We start from the raw sequence: 19268 nt of genomic DNA, 5'->3' as shown, positions 1-19268 counted from the left end.
TCTTCAAGTATTTTCTCAGACCCTTTCTTTTTCTGTTTTTCTTCTGGGACCCCTATAATTTGAATACTGGTGCATCTAGTGTTGTCCCAGATGTGTCTGAGATTGTCTTCAATTCTTTTCATTCTTTTTTCTTTATTCTGCTCCTCGGCAGTTATTTCCACCATTTTGTCTTCTGGCTCACTTACTCGTTCTTCTGCCTCAGTTATTCTGTTATTGATTCCTTCTAGTGTATTTTTCATTTCAGTTATTGTGTTGTTCATCTCTGTTTGTTTGTTCTTTAGTTCTTCTAGATCTTTGTTAAACATTTCTTGTATTTTCTCAATCCGTGCCTCCATTCTATTTCCGAGATTCTGGATCATCTTTACTATCATTACTCTGAATTCTTTTTCAGGTAGGTTGCCTATTTCCTCTTCATTTATTTGGCCTTCTAGGTTTTTACCTTGCTCCTTCATCTGTGACATATTTTTTTGCCATCTAATTTTTTTTTTTTTTTTTTTTTTTATGAGTGGGATTGTGTTCCTGTCTTACTGGCTGTTTGGCCTGAGGCTTCCAACACTGGAGTTTGTAGGCTATTGTGTAGAGCTGGGTCTTGGTGCTGAAATGAGGAACTCTGTGAGACCTCACTCTGATGAATATTCTCTGGGGTCTGAGGTTCTCTGTTAGTCCAGTGGTTCGGACTTGGAGCTCCCACGACAGGAGCTTTGGCCCGACCCCTGGCTCGTGAACCAAGATCCTGCAAGATGTGTGGGGTGGAAAAAAAAAAAAGGAACAATAACAAAGTAAAAAATAAAATTAGACTAGGAAACTAACAGATATGTTAGAAAGAATATAAAAATAAAAATATGATGAATCAGCAACCGGAATGTACATCAGTACCACAATAGTGAAAAAGAGGGTGAGGGAAAAGAAAAACATAATAAAAACGTGGAAAAGGCCTTGGCTGTGGAGGGTGGGGCCTAAGCAAGTGTGAGGTTTGGGGGTGGTGGGGCCTATGCTTAGGACCCACAGGGCTAGAAAAGGCCCTAGGGGCTTGGGGGGTGGGGCTTAGGCTCAAGGAACAGAAGGGGCCCAGGCGTGCCCCCCCACCCCTGGTCTCATAGGGCAGAGGACCTCACCTGGGAGCGCAGCAGGCTTTCTGGGCTTGAGTGGGCAGAGCAATCGCCCTCCTCTCTTCTCCTGCTCCTCCGGTCTCGGAGGGGCCCTCCCGCCTGCCTCTCCTGATCTCCCTGGCCTCCCTCCTGTGCCCCCAAGGACCCATGTGCCCTGAAGGGGGCTTTGGAGGGCAGGGAACTGGCCTGGGAGCTCAGCAGGCTCCCCAGGCCTGAGTGGGTGGGGCAGTCTCCCTCCACTCCTCTCCCACTCTTCCCGGAGAGTCTCTCCTGCCTACCTCTCCTGATCTGCCTGGCGTCAGGCGTGCCAATCTTGTGTTGCCTCCACTTTTCCTTCTTCCTCAGTCCCTCTACATCCTACCAGTTCACTTTGGGATTCCTCCCAGCTCCTTGGGCCTCAGAGTCCCCCACGAGTGGCCGGCAGGTGCCCTTGTTGTGGGGAGACGCTAACTTCACGTCTTCCCACACTGCCATCTTGACTCCGCCTCCCTTTATTACCATTATTTTTAACTCTTTATCAGGTAAACCACTTATCTCCATTTCATTAAGGTCTTTTTCTGAGGTTTTGTCTTGTTTTTTCAATTGGAACATATTCCTCTCTTTCTTCATTTTCCTTGACTCTCTGTGTTGGTTTGTATGCAATAGATAAAGAAACCCCTCTTCCAGTCTTAAAGGAGTGGTCTTGTGTAAGAGATGAACCTTGTCATTAAACCCTGCCCTTGCTCTTAGTTTTCTCTCAAACGTTTGTAATTGTTCAAGCAGCCTGATTTGTTCTTAGTGGCTTCCAGTAGTTGAGGGTATGCCAAGATCTGTTAGTGTCCAAAGGGAAGGATATCAGTCAGCACCTAGATGCAGGCTGAGAGTAAGCTGGACCCTCTGGCAGCAGCTTTTAAAGTATGCAAATATACCTGTTTCAGGTGAATCCTGGGCAATGGGTGTTTTGGTCTGCTCCCTTTGCACTGTGGCTTGGCGTGATAGCCAGTTAAGAACTGTTTCTTTGTTTGCTCCCCTCCTCTTGAAGAAATCATGAACACAAGCTCCACTGGCCACCAAACCAGGTGTTCAAGAGTCATGCCCTGGGCTGCACCCACAAGATCTGGGGTGCCAGAGATATACACAAACTCCTTCTGGGAAATACCAGTGACCTGGAGCAAGGCAGAGGGAGAGTGTGAAGATAGTACCTGCTGATGACCTCCCTGGTCTCTAGAGAGTATTGGCATCGGCCCCTTGATGTGTGTTAAGTTAGAAGCCTGCCCCTAAGGCTGCAGCTGTCAAAATAAGCAAATCGTCCTCTTTCACCAAGAAGACTGGTTTCAGTCTGCTGCCTCTGCTGGGCCCTGGGGGGTTAGGTATGGTGAGTCCATGCGAGCCCTTTAAAAACTGTCTCTTTATTTGCCGTATAGTCTTATAGATCTCACAGATGCAAGCACTGTTGGCTTTCAAAGCTAGATGTTTTGGGGTCCCTTCTCTCAGGTGGATGTCTTAAAAGTTTGGGTGCTGGATGTGGGGTCCAAACCCATTGCCCCTCAGGGAGAAGCTGAGAGTTGTGAGTTCCCTCCTGGTTGTGTGCCACCTTGCCAGGGTTGGGGTTTATGGTGAGATTTGTGTCTCAGCCTCTCTTACCATTATTTATTTATTTATTTATTTTTATTTTTATTTATTTATTTTTTAAATGCAACTGTTTTTTTATTTTCATTTTTTTATCTTTTTAACTTCTTTATTGGAGTCTTACCATTTTTTAAATTGAGGTTTAGTTGATTTACAATATTAGTTTCAGTTGTACAACATAGTGATCCAAAATTTTTATAGATTATACTCCATTTATAGTTATTACAAAATATTGGCTATATTCCCTGTGCTGTACAATATATCCTTGTAGCTTATTTATTTTTTACATAGTAGTTTGTAGCTCTTAATCCCCTACTCCTATTTTGCCTCTCCCCCTTCCCTCTCCCACTTATAACCACTAGTTTGTTCTCTATATCTGTGAGTTTGCTCTCTCTTACCATTTTTCAGAATTTCATTTATTTATTTACTTATTTTTTTGTCATGCCGTGTGGCTTGCAGGATCTTAATTCCCTGACCAGGGAGCGAACTTGTGCCCCTGCAGTGGAAGCGCAGAGTCGTAACCACTGGACTGCAAGGGAATTCCCCTTCTCTTACCATTTTTTTTTTTTATTGGGGTATAGTTGTTTTACGATGTGTTAGTTTCTAACTCTTACCATTTATGATGTGGATTTTTTCTTGTTCACCTGATGTGTAGGAGTCACTCATCCTCTGGATTTGTTTCAGAGGAAATTTTTCTATATGTAGCTATAGATTTGATGTGTCCATAGGAGGAGGTGAGTTCAGGAGCCTCCTATGCCACCATCTTGAAAGAGGTAGCCTGTTTTTGTTTTTAATAACAGGCAGTTAACTTGGTTGGACACAAACAGCAAACTTTTTTGTGCTGTTCAGTTCTTATACCTGGCTGAGATGCTTACAGTCTCACCTATGTATGCTTTGTTTAGAGGTCTGCAGGAGATTCAGGCAGAGCTTATATGTAGCGTTTGAAAGTCCCTCTCTTTCTCTCACATTGTTGCGATTCACTCTTCACTTTTTAGCACCTATGGTTGTCTCTGTAACATGGTGCTTCAGGTTATAAAAACTTTGGATTTTTTGTCAGACTGTGCTATGTCACGTGTGGTCATCCAAGGCTAACAGCCATTGAAAAAATGGGAAACCACCTGTACCATTCCTGTCTTTTAAGGATCGACTGCCATTCATAATCTACCTGTTTTGTTTACTCTGCAGTGCCTTCCAGTAATTATTTTTCATATTTTGTCCAGAGTTTATAGTTATCTGGCTGAGGGTCAGTCTGTTAGGAGTTATATTCAGCTATATTAAGAAGTCTCTTATTTTTAATAAAAATAATTATATTTATCTATGTAAATAAGTACTTTATTCATATGATTGATGTATTTGGTCTCAGTTTTGACATACTATTTTAGATTAATTTACTGTATTCATCATTTTCTGTTTGCTTGTTTTACTAGGATATATCTTAGAATTGGCCATTTTAGGTCAAATCCATTCTTTCATTTTTCTTTTTTTAAGGATCCAGTGAAACCTACATTACTCTTCTTTGTCAGTCTTTTATATTTATCACTGTCTCTCATCCTGTTTACCTTTATCTTCATCTTCCTTCATTTTCTTTATTTTACTTTTCTCATTCTGTCCTCTCTCTTAGTACACCTTGGTCGTATTTCTATCTTCCATGGGGACCTTATAATAGTCTTCATTTCTGAGATAATTTTATTGGTTTTTTAAAATAGCTTTTCTGAATATGATCAGTTTCTATTTGACATCTTCTTTTGTTGTCTGTATCCATTCTGAGCTTTTCAGTTTCTGAATTGTGATGTTCTTTCATAGCCACACTTGCTTACTTAATTATATTTAATTAATGTTACAGTATTTTGTTAATTTTCTTCTGTTTCTTGGCTGGGGCTTGGTTGTTTTGTGTTTTCAACTCCTGAAAAGTTTTTTTTTTTTTTTAATAAATTTATTTATTTATTTATTTTTGGCTGTGTTGGGTCTTCGTTTCTGTGCGAGGGCTTTCTCCAGTTGCGGCGAGCGGGGGCCACTCTTCATCGCGGTGCGCGGGTCTCTCACTATCGCGGCCTCTCTTGTTGCGGAGCACAGGCTCCAGACGCGCAGGCTCAGTAGTTGTGGCTCACGGGCTTAGTTGCTCCGCGGCATGTGGGATCTTCCCAGATCAGGGCTCGAACCCGTCTCCCCTGCACTGACAGGCAGATTCTTAACCACTGCGCCACCAGGGAAGCCTCCTGAAAAGTTTTGATTTTCATTTTCTTTTTCTGTTGTAACTTGTATGGATGCTGAGTTCTTTTTTATTTTTCTTGTTGGTGTTTATTTTTGGTGTGTTTTCCTAGACCATTGATCTCATGTTAAATGTTTCCTCTTCTATTCCTACAGTGAAATGCAGTTTCTTTAATTAATAGTACTTTTTTTTGGTCTATCTCCTCTGAATTATTTCTTAATTTATAATTTTATTGGACCCCTTGCTTTTAGCCACTTCTTCTCTTTGCCACCAAACCTATGAGAGCCATCTCACTCTCTAAGAGTCCTCCTTCACCCAAGAAATAGTGCCTTCCCTATGCTGTAACCTGTGATTCAGTACGGTTTCCAAGCTCTTGTGTTTAAAATATCCAGAAGGCAGTGCTGTGATCCACTAAGTTTCAGATTTTTCTCTCAGTATTTCCCTACTCAGAGTAGGTCCTTTCCCTCTGGAAGGAAGACCCTGGATGACATTATATGGTGTTTACCATTAATATTGTTTCACCACCATTAAGACCATACTACACTTTTCACTCTTTCTGCAGCCTCAGATTCTTTGCTTAGATATCTCTGGAACACTCTGCTGACATCTGGTGTTTATTTTCCCACTAACAAGAAAATTGAAATTTGTAGTATCTCTGTTTCCAAGTTACATTGTAGGCATAGGTAATGGGTGATTTTTGTTTTCTTTCCTTATTGGTGGTTTTCAGGAAGCTCTGTGGAGGGAATTGCATTTAGAAGGATATCTTTATTCTGTGATACCCTCTTACTATTAAAATAATCAACGTTACCAACCTGGACTTCAGAATTTTTTTAGCTGTTTGAATTTCCTTTTCTTTTTAGTGAGTGACATATAATAGGGATGAATGTTAAGAATAGTTGAAAAGAATTGCTGCCACTTTTCATATAAATATTCTTTCTCAGTATTCACTTGACCCTTGCTAGATCATCCCACAAGGGCAGTGCCTTCTTTGAAAATAATCAAGGAATAGAAGAGGCCAAATAATGAAACAAAAATTTATATCAGTTATAGTGTCCTGCTTTACAAACATTTTTATTCAGAGCATCCTAACAAGGGCCCAAAATACCCCATTTCTAAATGCTATACTTCACACTTATCAGAAATATGATACAGGAAACCCTACTGTGAGTTAATGAGTGTCTTGGTTAACCTAGAGGAGGCTTCACTGAGACAGTATTTCATGTTGTTTCTTTTTTTGATGACCTAAAAGTTTTTACATCTGGGGAGAATACACCATAGTAAAATTTTATGTGTATGAACAGTAGGCCTTTCTTTTGAATAATGGGGGGAAGGACTATTTGAAAAGAGAAATTGAGCAAAGCTATGAAAGAGTATATATAGAATTTGAGTATCTGGAAGTCGATTCCTGTGTATTTCTGCTAAAATTGTGCATACCTTAGCGGTACGCAGACCCTAATTTGCAGACCACTACCCTAGTGAAACACTTGAACATGTGGACAAGGAGATGTAATAGAAAGGCTTTTACAAATCTGAATGTTCATCAAAGGAAAATGGATAAATGATTTATGACATATGCATACAATCCATTACTTAGCCTTAGTGAAAATTAGTGAACTAAAAAAAAACTACGTTTCTCATGCATCTCTCAAAAAACTTAACACTAAGTCTAAAAGCAAGTTATAGAAGGTTATGTTGAGTATGATACAATTTATATAAAGTTTCAATACATGGAAAACAATACTATTTATATTCACTTTTTAATACATTAATAGTAAATGTATAAAAACATGTTCCAAGATAAAGAAACACTAATAATTTTAGGATAGTGATTTTTTGGGGGGAGCTGTAGAGGAGAATTAGATTAGGATGGGCTATATTGGGGGTTTCAGTTTTATCTGTAATGTTTTGTTTATTTTTAAAGAAGTTCTGTAGTAAATAAATATATAAGTTGGGAATTACATTAGGCTCCGTATAATAGAGTCATAGTGACTTAGGCTTTATTCTTTCATATAAACAGACTTAAAGATAGTCTAACATCATTTTGGTAACTCCACAATATCATCAGGGACCTGGATCCTTCTTTCTGTTTCATCTTTTATAGTGCATGGCTTTCTTCCTAATGTCACAAGATGGCTCCTGGAGCTATACCTGGGTTTGAGACCAGAAGCAGTTAGAAAGGGGAAGGGCCCTAAAAGAGTCTGCTCCAACTATCTGCCCCACCCCCTTTATTTATTTTTTTAAATTTATTTATTTATTTATTTTATGGCTGTGTTGGGTCTTCGTTCTGTGCGAGGGCTTTCTCTAGTTGCGGCAGGTGGGGGCCACTCTTCATCGCGGTGCGCGGGCCTCTCACTATCGCGGCCTCTCTTGTTGCGGAGCACAGGCTCCAGATGCGCAGGCACAGTAATTGTGGCTCATGGGCCTAGTTGCTCCGCAGCATGTGGGATCTTCCCAGACCAGGGCTCGAACCCATGTCCCCTGCATTGGCAGGCAGATTCTCAACCACTGCGCCACCAGGGAAGCCCCACCCCCTTTATTGAGCTTACAAATAACAACAACTTTTGCTTACAAATAATTTTACAGACTGTAATCAGGTTCACACGAGGATAGAAGTGAAATGAGAAGGTATAATCTTTTTTCTGGGCACATTGGTATCTTAAATAAAATCAGGATTATCTTATTAGTGAAAAAAGAGAGAAAGCCTTTCATATAGGTATTGTGTAGGTAGGTAGTCTCTGCCTCACCTGACCAATGCCAAGATTTGGCAGGCCTGAGTTAGGGGTACCTATGAATTTGCTGTGTTATTCTTCACAGTTCTGTGTATGCTTTAAATAGTTCAGAATAAGTTTTTAAAATAATAAATGAATTAGTTAATGATAGTTCTGTCTCTAGGGTCTCTGGACATAAGCAGATAGTTAGGGATGAAGTGAGACTATATTTATTCTCAGATTTTATTTCCTAGATGAAACGATCCAGAGTCTTCAGTATCACTTCACCTTCTGTCCAGTCATCCAAAGTGAGAGTCAGCCAAAGGTAATCTGGGCATGGGGTGGTTTGGCATCTCTTCCAGTCACCTTACTCGTATATGTGAGATTTCTCTGACCTGTGTGTTCACTTCGTGTCTCTCCATTTGTTTACTGTTTGTCTCTCACATTGTCCTTAGCTGTGACTCTGTGTGCATACTTCCATGTGGGCTTATAGTGTGTATGTGTGTATATGTGTGGTTTGTGTTTGTTTATGGACCCTAAGAGTGATTTTGTTCTAGCTTAAATTATACACTCATTTTTATCATGGTTTGACCAGTTTTGAGTTTTACTTAAAATTTTAGGAGATCTTGTTATATCACAAAAAAAGCACAGGACGAAAATCTTGAAGACTTGAGTTATAGTCCTAGCTCTGCCACTTACTGACTCTATAAACTCAGATAATATACCTCCTCAGTATTGTCCCAGTATTATTGTTACCACATCAGAGGGTTGGAAGGGATGAGTTCCAAGGGCCCTGTGAATGCTGACATTGTGGGGATTCTGAACGTCCTCATACAGCATTTCTGAGCCAGAAATGACAGTTGTGACACAGTGTCCAGAGACAAGAGGAATGATCTCCAAACCCTCCAACTTCCCCACCTCCTTTTCTACCCCATCTTTTTCTCCTGACTCACATTGGTCCACTTTTCTCCTTTCCCCATGCCCTTGTCGTCTACCTGATTTTCTCCAGTGTATTTCTGACAGAAGAGGAAGACCCTGTGATTGGCCAAGTGAATCGCAGGATTCAGCTCATCACTGGGCTGTCAGATGAAACAGCTGAATTTTTCCAGGTATGAGGTATCTGAGTGAGGAATCTGTGTCCTGTCCCCCTTTCTTGCCCTTTCTAATCTGGCAGTTGAGCCATAGTTACCTCTACCCTGAAGCTTTCCATTCTCTAGCCTGAGGACACTGGCCTTGAAATGTTGTGAGCCCCACTTCCATGCCCCTTCCCACAGAAACCTACCCAGTCTGATTTTTGTTTGCCTCTTTCTCTGGGCACAAATGGCCTAGGGTTTAAGAGCATAGAGCTCAGGAATCAAAAAACCTGGGTAAGAATTCAAGCTTTGGGACTTCCCTGGTGGCACAGTGGTTGGGAATCCGCCTGCCAATGCAGGGGACACGGGTTCGATCCCTGGTCTGGGAAGGTCCCTCATGCCACGAAGCAACTAAGCCCGTGAGCCACAACTATTGAGCCTGAGCTCTAGAGCCCACGAGCCACAGCTACTGAAGCTCACGTATCGAGAGCCCATGCTCCTCAATAAGAGAAGCCACCACAATGAGAAGCCTGTGCACCACGACGAAGAGTAGCTCCCGCTCGCTGCAACTAGAGAAAGCCCGCGTGCAGCAACGAAGACCCAAAGCAGCCAAAAATAAATAAATAAATTTATTTAAAAAAAAAAAAGAATTCAAGCTTTGCTACTTTCTATCTTTGTCACCTTGGGTAAGTTCCATATTCTGTCTGTTCCTTAGTTTCCTGGTCTAGGTGCAGGTGGTAGATAAGCTGCTTATTGTCTTCATTTAGGAGCAGGCTTGGGAATGCAGAGTTCCTAGGCTGGCTTAGAGGCTGTCCACCTAGCTAACCTTGTATTTTTTTTTTTTTTTTTTTACTGCTAGGTTGCTGATCATGGCATTGGAGGATACTATGACCCTCATATGGATTATTTTTTGGTAAGGGCAAAATATCATTCCTTTGGGCTGTGTTTCAAGTGGCAGGAAAAGGTCACAGCTCACAAAAGTTTGGCTTCTAGCTCAGGGACCTCTAAATTCTCAAGGATAAATCTTTGGGGATTGTTTTAAAATTAGGAGAGAAAACAGATTTTATTGTCTTCTGGTGTGGTGCCGCCTCCACCAGGCACCTGGAATTGAGATGAATTCTTGGGGTAGAAAGTGATGGAGAGAGACCTACACAGAGTCCTTTGCTCCCATCTGTGTCCCCACTTGTGCTAGGAGGTTCCTCTGTCTCTCTCTTCAGGCAGACCTCACTCCTCAGTTGATAGGAGGAGCACTTGAGTCTACTGCTCTGAGCTCCAGTACTTTAGCCTAGCACAAGCCCCTAGTGTGGCTGAGCCAGACACAGAAGATAGATATTTGTGCTTTGGGAATGACAAGCTGAATCAGCAAACAAAACAACAAATGTTTCTTTAGCACCTTTGATGTGCTGGTTACTCTCCTAGGAACTAGGGTTAGGAAGGCAAAGAAAACAATTCCCATTCTCATACAGAGGCCATGGTTTTTTGAGAGTCATACATATGAACAGCTGCTTTCAAAGTTACAGTAAGTGCTATAAAGGAGGTATGTATACAGTGGTCCTGGGATCCAGTGAACAGGCATGCAGCCTGAATGTTCAGAGGAGGCTTCCTGCAAGAGCTTAGGTGTAAGCTAAGATTGTTCTTTAAACCTGTCCCTTCACGGGAAGGTGTCCCTAGAATCAAAGCCCTCTCACTGCTGCCAGAATGTAGTCTGAAAGTAGCTGTCTCTACAGTCAAGATTGACCCACTGGTTACAGGAATCTGGGAAACCATGTTCTTGACGTTGCAGGAATACCTTTTGCTGAGAAACCACATAGACCTTGAAAGCAAAAGCCAACCTGTTCCTATGGATAAGACCTCTTTGTGATTCCACTCTGAAATGTTCCTGACTTAGCCAGTTCTAGGATCAAATGTTTTCTAGAGTGGTATGCATTCCTTCTTAGTCATCTTTTCTGACCCACTTCCTTTGTTGAGTTTTCTGTCTCCATCATGGAAAAATAAGTGGATTGGATTGGTGGTCTGTTCTTTGAATACAACAATTGGTTCCTGTATCTGCCCTTTCTGCCTGGGTTCCAGTCTCACCTGCCTGTATGTCCATGTCCATCCTTGAGGGGCAGGGTGATCTCCATTTGGCTGTGATGCGTTTCGCATTCTCACATCATATCCTTAATTATAATAGTTGGGAAAGCAACTGTTGTTCACGCTTCTTAACTAGTTAAGGCTAAGACCTGCGTATTCACTTTCACCTAAATTTCATAGGGATTTGACAATGAGCCTTTGGAGCTTCATGAGACAGGGAATTGTGTGGCCACATTCACGAGCTATGTTAGCATGGTCAGTACTGGATTGCCCCCTAGACACATTAAGCATGGGCTAGAAGGGTCACCACTGAACAAAACATTGAGGATTTGGATCCAGGAATTTGTATTTTTTAAAACGCTGCAGTAGATTCTAGTGATCAACTGGTATAGGAACTACCTTCACTTAGTGTTAAAAGTAGAAGGGGAAAGAGGGAAAGGGAAGAGTTGCAGAATCACCTGGGGGATTTCTTTATATTACACAGCACCGCTTCATTCTGTTACGCCTTACGTTGTCAGTCTCTTCATTGGGGAGTAAAGATCTAGAACCATTTATTTTGCCAATCAGGTGTGATTTCCTCCTCTGGACTAGGGCTAATTTTTTAATTCTTAAAATAATTATTTGATTTTTAAGCTAATTTTTAAAATAAGCAATGAGGAAAAAAACCCTCAGGATTCCTAGATACATATAATAGGCATTTTTCTACTGTCTTTCCTTCTCTACCCAAAGTTGTATCAAATAATATGCAGATATTATCACACTGCTTTTAAGATATCTTAATTCCAAAGTTATAGCAGATTTAGACCCCACTTTCGTGGGGGACAGTCCCAGAGACTTGCTCATAACTAATGACTGATTCAAAGGGGAAAGATTTCTGACTCATTCTTATTCATTCCTTTTGGAAGGAAGTGATTGTCAGTATTGAAATTCTGCTATACCAAATTGAGGCTGGTACAATATGAAGATCCTTCTCTGTTCTTTTAATCATCACTTATTAAGCAAAAAAAAAAAAAAAAGAAAGCTTGATTTGGACAAAGAGTTTTCTTTCAGGAATTTTTTGAGTATGACTTGTTCTGTTTGTTGCAATGAGTAATTATAACTTAGAAAATGGACATGGGTGTTCTACTTTAGTATAATGGGCAGTAGTCACAATGTGTAAATACCCTGTTTTTGCCAAGATAAAATAAGAAAAATCATTAATTACAAAATGAGTGTAAGGCCTTTTAGGACTATTGTTCTAGGTACAGATTATCAACAGCAATTATCTCCACATCTTTTCTCCAGCATGAACATTGGAGCAGTGCCTTTATGGTACGTCAAGAAGCATTGGCAGAGGATTTAGAAGAGAAGGTGGTAAAGAAATGTAGTTTGAGTTCTCTTGTGAATTAACTATGTTCCTAGCCCTCCCAGTCTTTGCTGCTGCTATGATATTTGGGAGTTTTCTGTTTGCTTCTCTAATAATTGCACAGACAAGGGGTGGTAGGTATAGTATTTAAAGTTGATATTAAGTATAGTTCACTTTCTTTGCCTTCTGCATATGGCTTCGGTGTTCATTCTTAGAACAGTTGCAGTATTTGTTATTTACTTGTATATCGATGATTCAGTGGAAAGAGCAGGGACTTTAATACCCCCAAACCAAGATTCTGATGCTGAATCTGCTAGAAACTAGCTGCATATATTTGGCAGGTTATTCCCTTTAGGTTTTTTGTCCCCATTGGCTTATTGGTCAGTTAAAGGTATTGAAATAACCTGTCCCTAATTTCTAATCTAGTTTTGTTAGTCTCTGCAACAGTCAATTAGAAAATATTTATTGGCACCTACAATGTATCAGGCATTGTTCTTAGGTGCTGAGGATGTTGCAGTGAATAGAACCACCAAAGTGTCTGCCCTTGTGAAGATTAAATTCAAGTGGTGGAATTGAACAATAAATAAGAAAATTAAAAATCAATAAATAACATGAATACACATTTTAGAAGTCTTATGAAGGAATTATAATGGTGTAAAGAAAAATATCTGTGTTGGAAGATTTTGTTGATCAGGGAGAACCTCTTTTAAGGAGGTGATATTGCAATGATAATGAGCCAGCTGTGTGAAAGATCTGGAAGATGAGTATTCTAGACAAAAAGAATAGCAAGTGCAAAGGCTCTGAGACAGAGAAAAACTTGGCAAAAAAAAATATTTTGGAAGTAGCGCTTTCAATTTCAGCCACCATTTTCCTAGTTACAGGAATCTAATCTCAGACAATCCTGATCTCTCAACTCTTAGATATGGCAGTTGTTTCAGTGTTTCAAAGAGACTTGCATAGTAACAAAGCACTGGGGCATGCTTATTTGGACCTTGAGTCATTGTCATGTTACTACACAGGAAATATGAAGGTGTTCTTCATCGCTCTGTCAGGCTTGTACCTCTGCTGGAGTAGGTGGTGCTTCTGTTAGTCTGACCCAAACCCTCATCCTTGGGGAGTCAGAGCCCCTGTTTACCATTATCTTTTGAGGCCATGAATGATACACTTGTCCATTTACTATTAAAATTTGACGGTTCCAAGAAACCCTCCAGTGAATCACCTGAGCACCATATTCTTCCCTATCTTTATTACGTAACAGCAACACTGTCTCCTCTTGATGATCAGGGTCAGTGACCCCTGTCAGTAAAGTGACTCCTTTTATTGCTTCCTAGTCTCTTGGCATAAACTGCTTGAAGTGACAGTGCAGTAGCCATAGCTTAAATTTCAGTAGGATTCTCTTTATCCCCTAGTAGAAGCTTTCTATTCTGGTAACCAGGTCCTGTGGAGTTGTTCTGTCCAATAGAACATTGTGCAGTAATGGAAATGTTTAGTATTTGTGCTATTTATTATGGTAGCCACTTTCTTATGTGGCTGTTGAGCACTTGAAATGTGACTGGTACAACTAAAGAAATTAATTTTTAATTTAATTTAATTACATTTAAATGTAAACAGCCACACATAGCTATTGGCTACCTTATTGGGTAGTGTAGCTCTAGACCCACAGAGCCTATAAATGTAGAGATAGGAAACAGAAATTCTCCAAGGGGGTCACTCTGAGTGGCATTAAGTGGAGCCATTCCTGTTTCCACCCCAGGGTTCCCAGACCCATGTGTTCTACATAATATAGTTGTCGATTTGGGGTTGTAGAATACATCCTGGAAGATACCCTTGTCTTTGCAGAGTATAATTATAATGTTCAAGCTAACACCTTACTGGAATGTTCAAGAGATCATTCCTCTACTGTATCAGGCTACCATTTTCTGGGTGATAGACTGTGTGACCCTTTGATCATAGCTAGATTGTAAAAATTCAGGGTCCTGCCACATTGGTGAAGTCTTTAAATATCCAGTAGTTGGTCCAGAGCAGCATATCCCATTATCTGCCCCTACCTGTTTACCAGCTAAAACAGAAGTTGGCCAACTTTAAATGGATCCTATAGCAGGAAAGTTAGAAATGGAGTATTTGTGGTAGAAATTGAGTGTTTAACCTTGGAATGTCAAGTGATTATGCAACAAAGCTGCCCATTGAGTTCATGTCTGTCAGACCCACCACGTCATAAGATGGGACAGGCCCAGCAGTAGGACCTTTATGATAGGCTTTTCCATTTATGTGAACAAGGACGTTGAAATTTTGATAGGGATTGCACTGAACCTGTAGATTATTTGCATAGTAGTGCTGTGTTAGCAGTATAGTCCTCCAATTCACGAACAGGGGGTGTCTTTCCATTTATTTAGAAGTGGAAAATAGCTGAGATTGATTCATGAATGGGTTAGCTCAAAATATGGGTGCAAATTGAAAATATGTTGCTACTGGAAATGGTCCAGAAATGCAGTGTTTTGGAAATCCTCCTAATGATCAGAGCTGTGAGTGGTTCACATTGTGTGTGAAAAGAGATGTGGCCCAAGGTAAGCATAAACACAGACTCATGCCAATTTTACATGTCACAGGCACCCCATCCCTACCTCCCACCTTGAACCAGCATCCTTAGGATCCAGACCCAATAATTAGATCCTGATGGAATATGTTGACTAGGTCCTATAGCTTCTTCAGTGTATAGTCTGATTTTCCCTCATTAGGCCCACTACTTCTTTAGTCAGGTTATATTGTAACTTGACTTTAGTTATTGGTATAGTGACCAGAAGGAGAGATGAAAGTAGATCCTGAGGGGTGTGCACATGGTTTTACAAGGCTGAGACCTCTCCATCATCTTCAAAAATGGGGTAGATCTAACCTTTTTAAAAATTTATCTTTTTATTGAGATGTAATTTACATACCATAAATTTCACCTTTTTAAAGTATATAATTCAGTGGTTTTAGTGTTTTGAACAACAAGGTGGTGCAACCATCATTAATCTAATTCCAGAATGTCTCCATCACCCCTAAAACAAACCCTGTGTCCTTTAGCAGTTATTCCCCATTCTCCCCCTCTCACCCACCGTCCCAGTCCCTGGAAAGCATTAATCTATTTACTGCCTGTGTAGATTTGTTTATTCTGGACATTTCATACAAATAGAATCGTATAAAATGTGGTCTTTTGTGTCTGGCTTCTTTCACTTAACATAGTTTTCAAGGTTCATCCATGTTGTAGCATGTATTAGTATTTCATTACTTTTTAGAGCTAAATAATATGCCATTGTACAGATATGCCACATTTTGTTTATCCATTTGTCAGTTGATGAACATTTGAGTTGTTTCCACTTTCTGATTATTGTAAATAATGCTACTATGAACATTTGTGTACAAATTTTTGGGTGAACAGATATTTTCAATTCTCTTGCTTATCCTAGGAGTAGAATTACTGGATCATATGGTAACTCTGTGTTTAACTTTTGTAGAAACTGTTACACTGTTTCCTACAGTGGCTGCACCATTTTACTTTCCCACCATCAACGTATGACAGTTCCCATTTCTTCACACCCTTGTCAACACTTATTATTTTCTGCTTTTTTATTATTATAGTCATCCTATGGTGTGTGATGTGTTATCTTCTTGTGGCTTATATTTGCATTTGCATAATGACTAATGATGTTGAACATCTTTTCATGTTTTTATTGGCCATTTCTTTATCTTCTTTGGAGAAATACCTATTTAAATCCTTTGTCCATTTTAAGATTAGGTTGTCTTTTTATTGAGATATAAGATATGTATTCTTTTTTATATCCTGGATACCTGATCTTTACCAGATATATAACTTGAAAATATTTCTCCCATTCTGTGGTTTTCCTTGATGGTGTCCTTCGATGCACAGAAGTTTTTAATGTTAATGAAGTCCTGTTAATCTTTTCTTTTCCCTTTGGTTGCTTATAATTCATATGGCACATCTAAGAAACCATTGCCTGATCCAAGGTCACAAAAATTACACCTGTGTTTTCTCTTAAGAGTTTTATAATTTTAGCTCTTACATTTAAGTTTGATACATTTTGAGTCCTCTTTTTTTTTTTGGTCCATGCCATGCAGCTTGTGGGATCTCAGTTCCCCAACCAGGGACTGAACCCGGGCCACGGCAGTGAAAGCCTGGAATCTTAACCACTAGGCCACCAGGGAACTCCTTGAGTTAATTTTTATTTATGGTGTGAGCTATGGGTCCAACTTCATTCTTTTGCACTTAGATTTCCATATGTCCCAGCACCATTTGTTGAAAAGATTGTTCTTTCCTTACTGTATTGTCTTGGCATCCATGTCAAAAATCATTTGACATACATATCTGGGTTTATTTCTGGCTTAAAAATTCTATACCATTGACCTATATGTCTGTCCTTATGCCAATATCATACAATTTTCATTAATGTAGTTTTATTTTAAGTTTTAAAATCGGTGAATGAGTACTTCAGCTTTATTTTTCTTTTCCAAGATTTTTGGCTATTCTGGGTCCCTTGCATTTCCACAGGAACTTTAGGATAGGCTTTTCCATTTATGTGAACCAGGGAGTTGGAATTTTGATGAGGATTGCACTGAACCTGTAAATTATTAGGATAGTATTGCCATATTAGCAATATAGTCTTCCAATTCATGAACATGGGGTGTCTTTCCATTTATTTAGGTCTTCTTTACTTTCCCTCAGTAGTGCTTTGTAGTTTTCAGTATACAAGTCTTACACTTCTTTGTGTGTGTGCAGTTTCTAGTTCAGAATTTTAAAAAAATTTCAGTATACTTGATTTTACAGTGTTGTGTTAGTTGTATGTGTATACCAAAGTAATTCAGTTATTTATATATATTTAATATATATTCTTTTTTATAAATTTATTTATTTATTTATATTTTTTTATACAGCAGGTTCTTATTAGTCATCAGTTTTATACACATCAGTGTATACATGTCAATCCCAATCGCCCAATTCATCACACCCCCACCCCCCCGCTGCTTTCCCTCCTTGGAGTCCATACGTTTGTTCTCTACATCTGTGTCTCAATTTCTGCCCTGCAAACCGGTTCATCTGTACCATTTTTCTAGGTTCCACATATATGCGTTAATATACGATATTTGTTTTTCTCTTTCTGACTTACTTCACTTTGTATGACAGTCTCTAGATGCATCCACGTCTCTACAAATGACCCAGTTTCGTTTCTTTTTATGGCTGAGTAATATTCCATTGTATATATGTACCACATCTTTATCCATTCATCTGTCGATGGGCATTTAGGTTGCTTCCATGACCTGGCTATTGTAAATAGTGCTGCAGTGAACATTGGGGTGCATGTGTCTTTTTGAATTATGGTTTTCTCTGGGTAAATGCCCAGTAGTGGGATGGCTGGATCATATGGTAATTCTATTGTTAGTTTTTTAAGGAACCTCCATACTGTTCTCCATAGTGGCTGTATCAATTTACATTCCCACCAACAGTGCAAGAGGGTTCCCTTTTCTCCACACCCTCTCCAGCATTTGTTGTTTGTAGATTTTCTTATCATGCCCATTCTAACTGATGTGAGGTGATACCTCATTGTAGTTTTGATTTGCATTTCTCTAATAGTGATGTTGAGCATCTTTTCATGTGCCTCTTGGCCATCTGTATGTCTTCTTTGGAGAAATGTCTATTAGGTATCTGCCCTTTTTTTTTTTAGCATTTGTATATTTTATTTTATTTATTTACTTTTTAACATCTTTATTGGAGTATAATTGCTTTACAATGGTGTGTTTCTGCTTTATAACAAAGTGAATCAGCTACACACGTACATATATCCCTATATCTCCTCCCTCTTGTGTCTCCCTCCCACCTTCCCTATCCCACACCTCTAGGAGGACACAAAGCACGATTGGTTGTTTTTGTTTTATTTTGTTTTTTTTTATTGAACTCTATGAGCTATTGGTATACAGTATTTTGGAAATTAATCCCTTGTCTGTCGCATCATTTGCAAATATTTTCTCCCATTCTGTAGGTTGTCCCTTCATTTTGTTTATGATTTCCTTTGCTGTGGAAAAGCTTTTAAGTTTAATTAGGTCCTGTTTGCTTATTTTTGGTTTTATTTCCATTACTGTAGAAGATGGATCCAAAAAATATTGTTGTGATTTATGTCAAAGAGTGTTCTGCCTATGTTTTCCTCTAGGAGTTTTATAGTATCCGGTCTTACATTTAGGTCTTTAATCCATTTTGAGTTTATTTTTGTGTATGGTATTAGAGAATGTTCAATTTCATTCTTTTACATGTAGCTGTCCAGTTTTCCCAACACCACTTATTGAAGAGACTATCTTTTCTCCATTGTATATTCTTGCCTCCTTTGTCATAGATTAATTGACCATAAGTGCATGAGTTTATTTCTGGGCTCTGTATTCTGTTCCATTGATCTATGTGCCTATTTTTGTGTGTGTGCCAGGACCATACTGTTTTGATTACTGTAGCTTTGTAGTATAGTCTGAAGTCAAGGAGCCTGATTCTTTCAGCTCCGTTTTTCTTTTTCAAGATTGTTTTGGCTATTCAGGATCTTTTGTGTTTCCATACAAATTTTTAAATTATTTGTTCGAGTTCTGTGAAAAATGCCATTGGTAACTTGATACACATTGCATTGAATCTGTAGATTGTCTTGGGCAATATGGTAATTTTAATAATATTGATTCTTCCAATACATGAACACAGTATATCTTTCCATCTGTTTGTGTCACCTTCAGTTTCTTTCATCAGCATCTTATAGTTCTTGGAGTACAGGTCTTTTGCCTCCTGAGATAGTTTTATTCCTAGGTTGTTTTTTTTTTTTTTTTTTTTCATTTGATGAGGTGGTAAATGGGACTGTTTCCTTAATTTCTCTTTCTGAGATTTCATTGTTAGTGAATAGAAATGCAACAGATTTCTGTATATTAATTTTGTATCCTGCAACTTTACCAAATTCGTTGATGGGCTCTAGTAGTTTTCTGGTGGCATCTTTAGGATTTTCTTTGTGTAACATCATGTCATCTGCAAACAGTGACAGTTTTACTTCTTCCTTTCCAATTTGTATTCCTTTTATTTTTTTTTTTCTTGTCTGAATTCTGTGGCTAGGACTTCCAAAGCTATGT

The 19268-nt window shown here is 39.3% G+C and overlaps 1 protein-coding gene across 1 annotated transcript in view; it reads left to right on the top strand.

Annotated features, from left to right (window-relative positions):
- The window catches only part of LOC132363387 (prolyl 4-hydroxylase subunit alpha-2-like), a 69736-nt gene extending 59740 nt beyond the window's left edge, over positions 1–9996 (top strand). The window contains 4 exon segments of the mRNA XM_059919097.1: positions 7889–7959; positions 8644–8743; positions 9567–9620; positions 9925–9996. Of these exon segments, the coding sequence (XP_059775080.1) occupies positions 7889–7959; positions 8644–8743; positions 9567–9620; positions 9925–9996 (297 nt within the window).
- The last annotated feature ends 9272 nt before the right edge of the window (positions 9997–19268 follow it).

The sequence above is a fragment of the Balaenoptera ricei genome, chromosome 3 (assembly GCF_028023285.1).
Source record: "Balaenoptera ricei isolate mBalRic1 chromosome 3, mBalRic1.hap2, whole genome shotgun sequence".
In the NCBI taxonomy this organism is placed as follows: domain Eukaryota; kingdom Metazoa; phylum Chordata; class Mammalia; order Artiodactyla; family Balaenopteridae; genus Balaenoptera; species Balaenoptera ricei.
The sequence above is the reverse complement of the archived record's forward strand: the minus strand, read 5'-3'. Positions and strand labels throughout refer to the sequence as shown.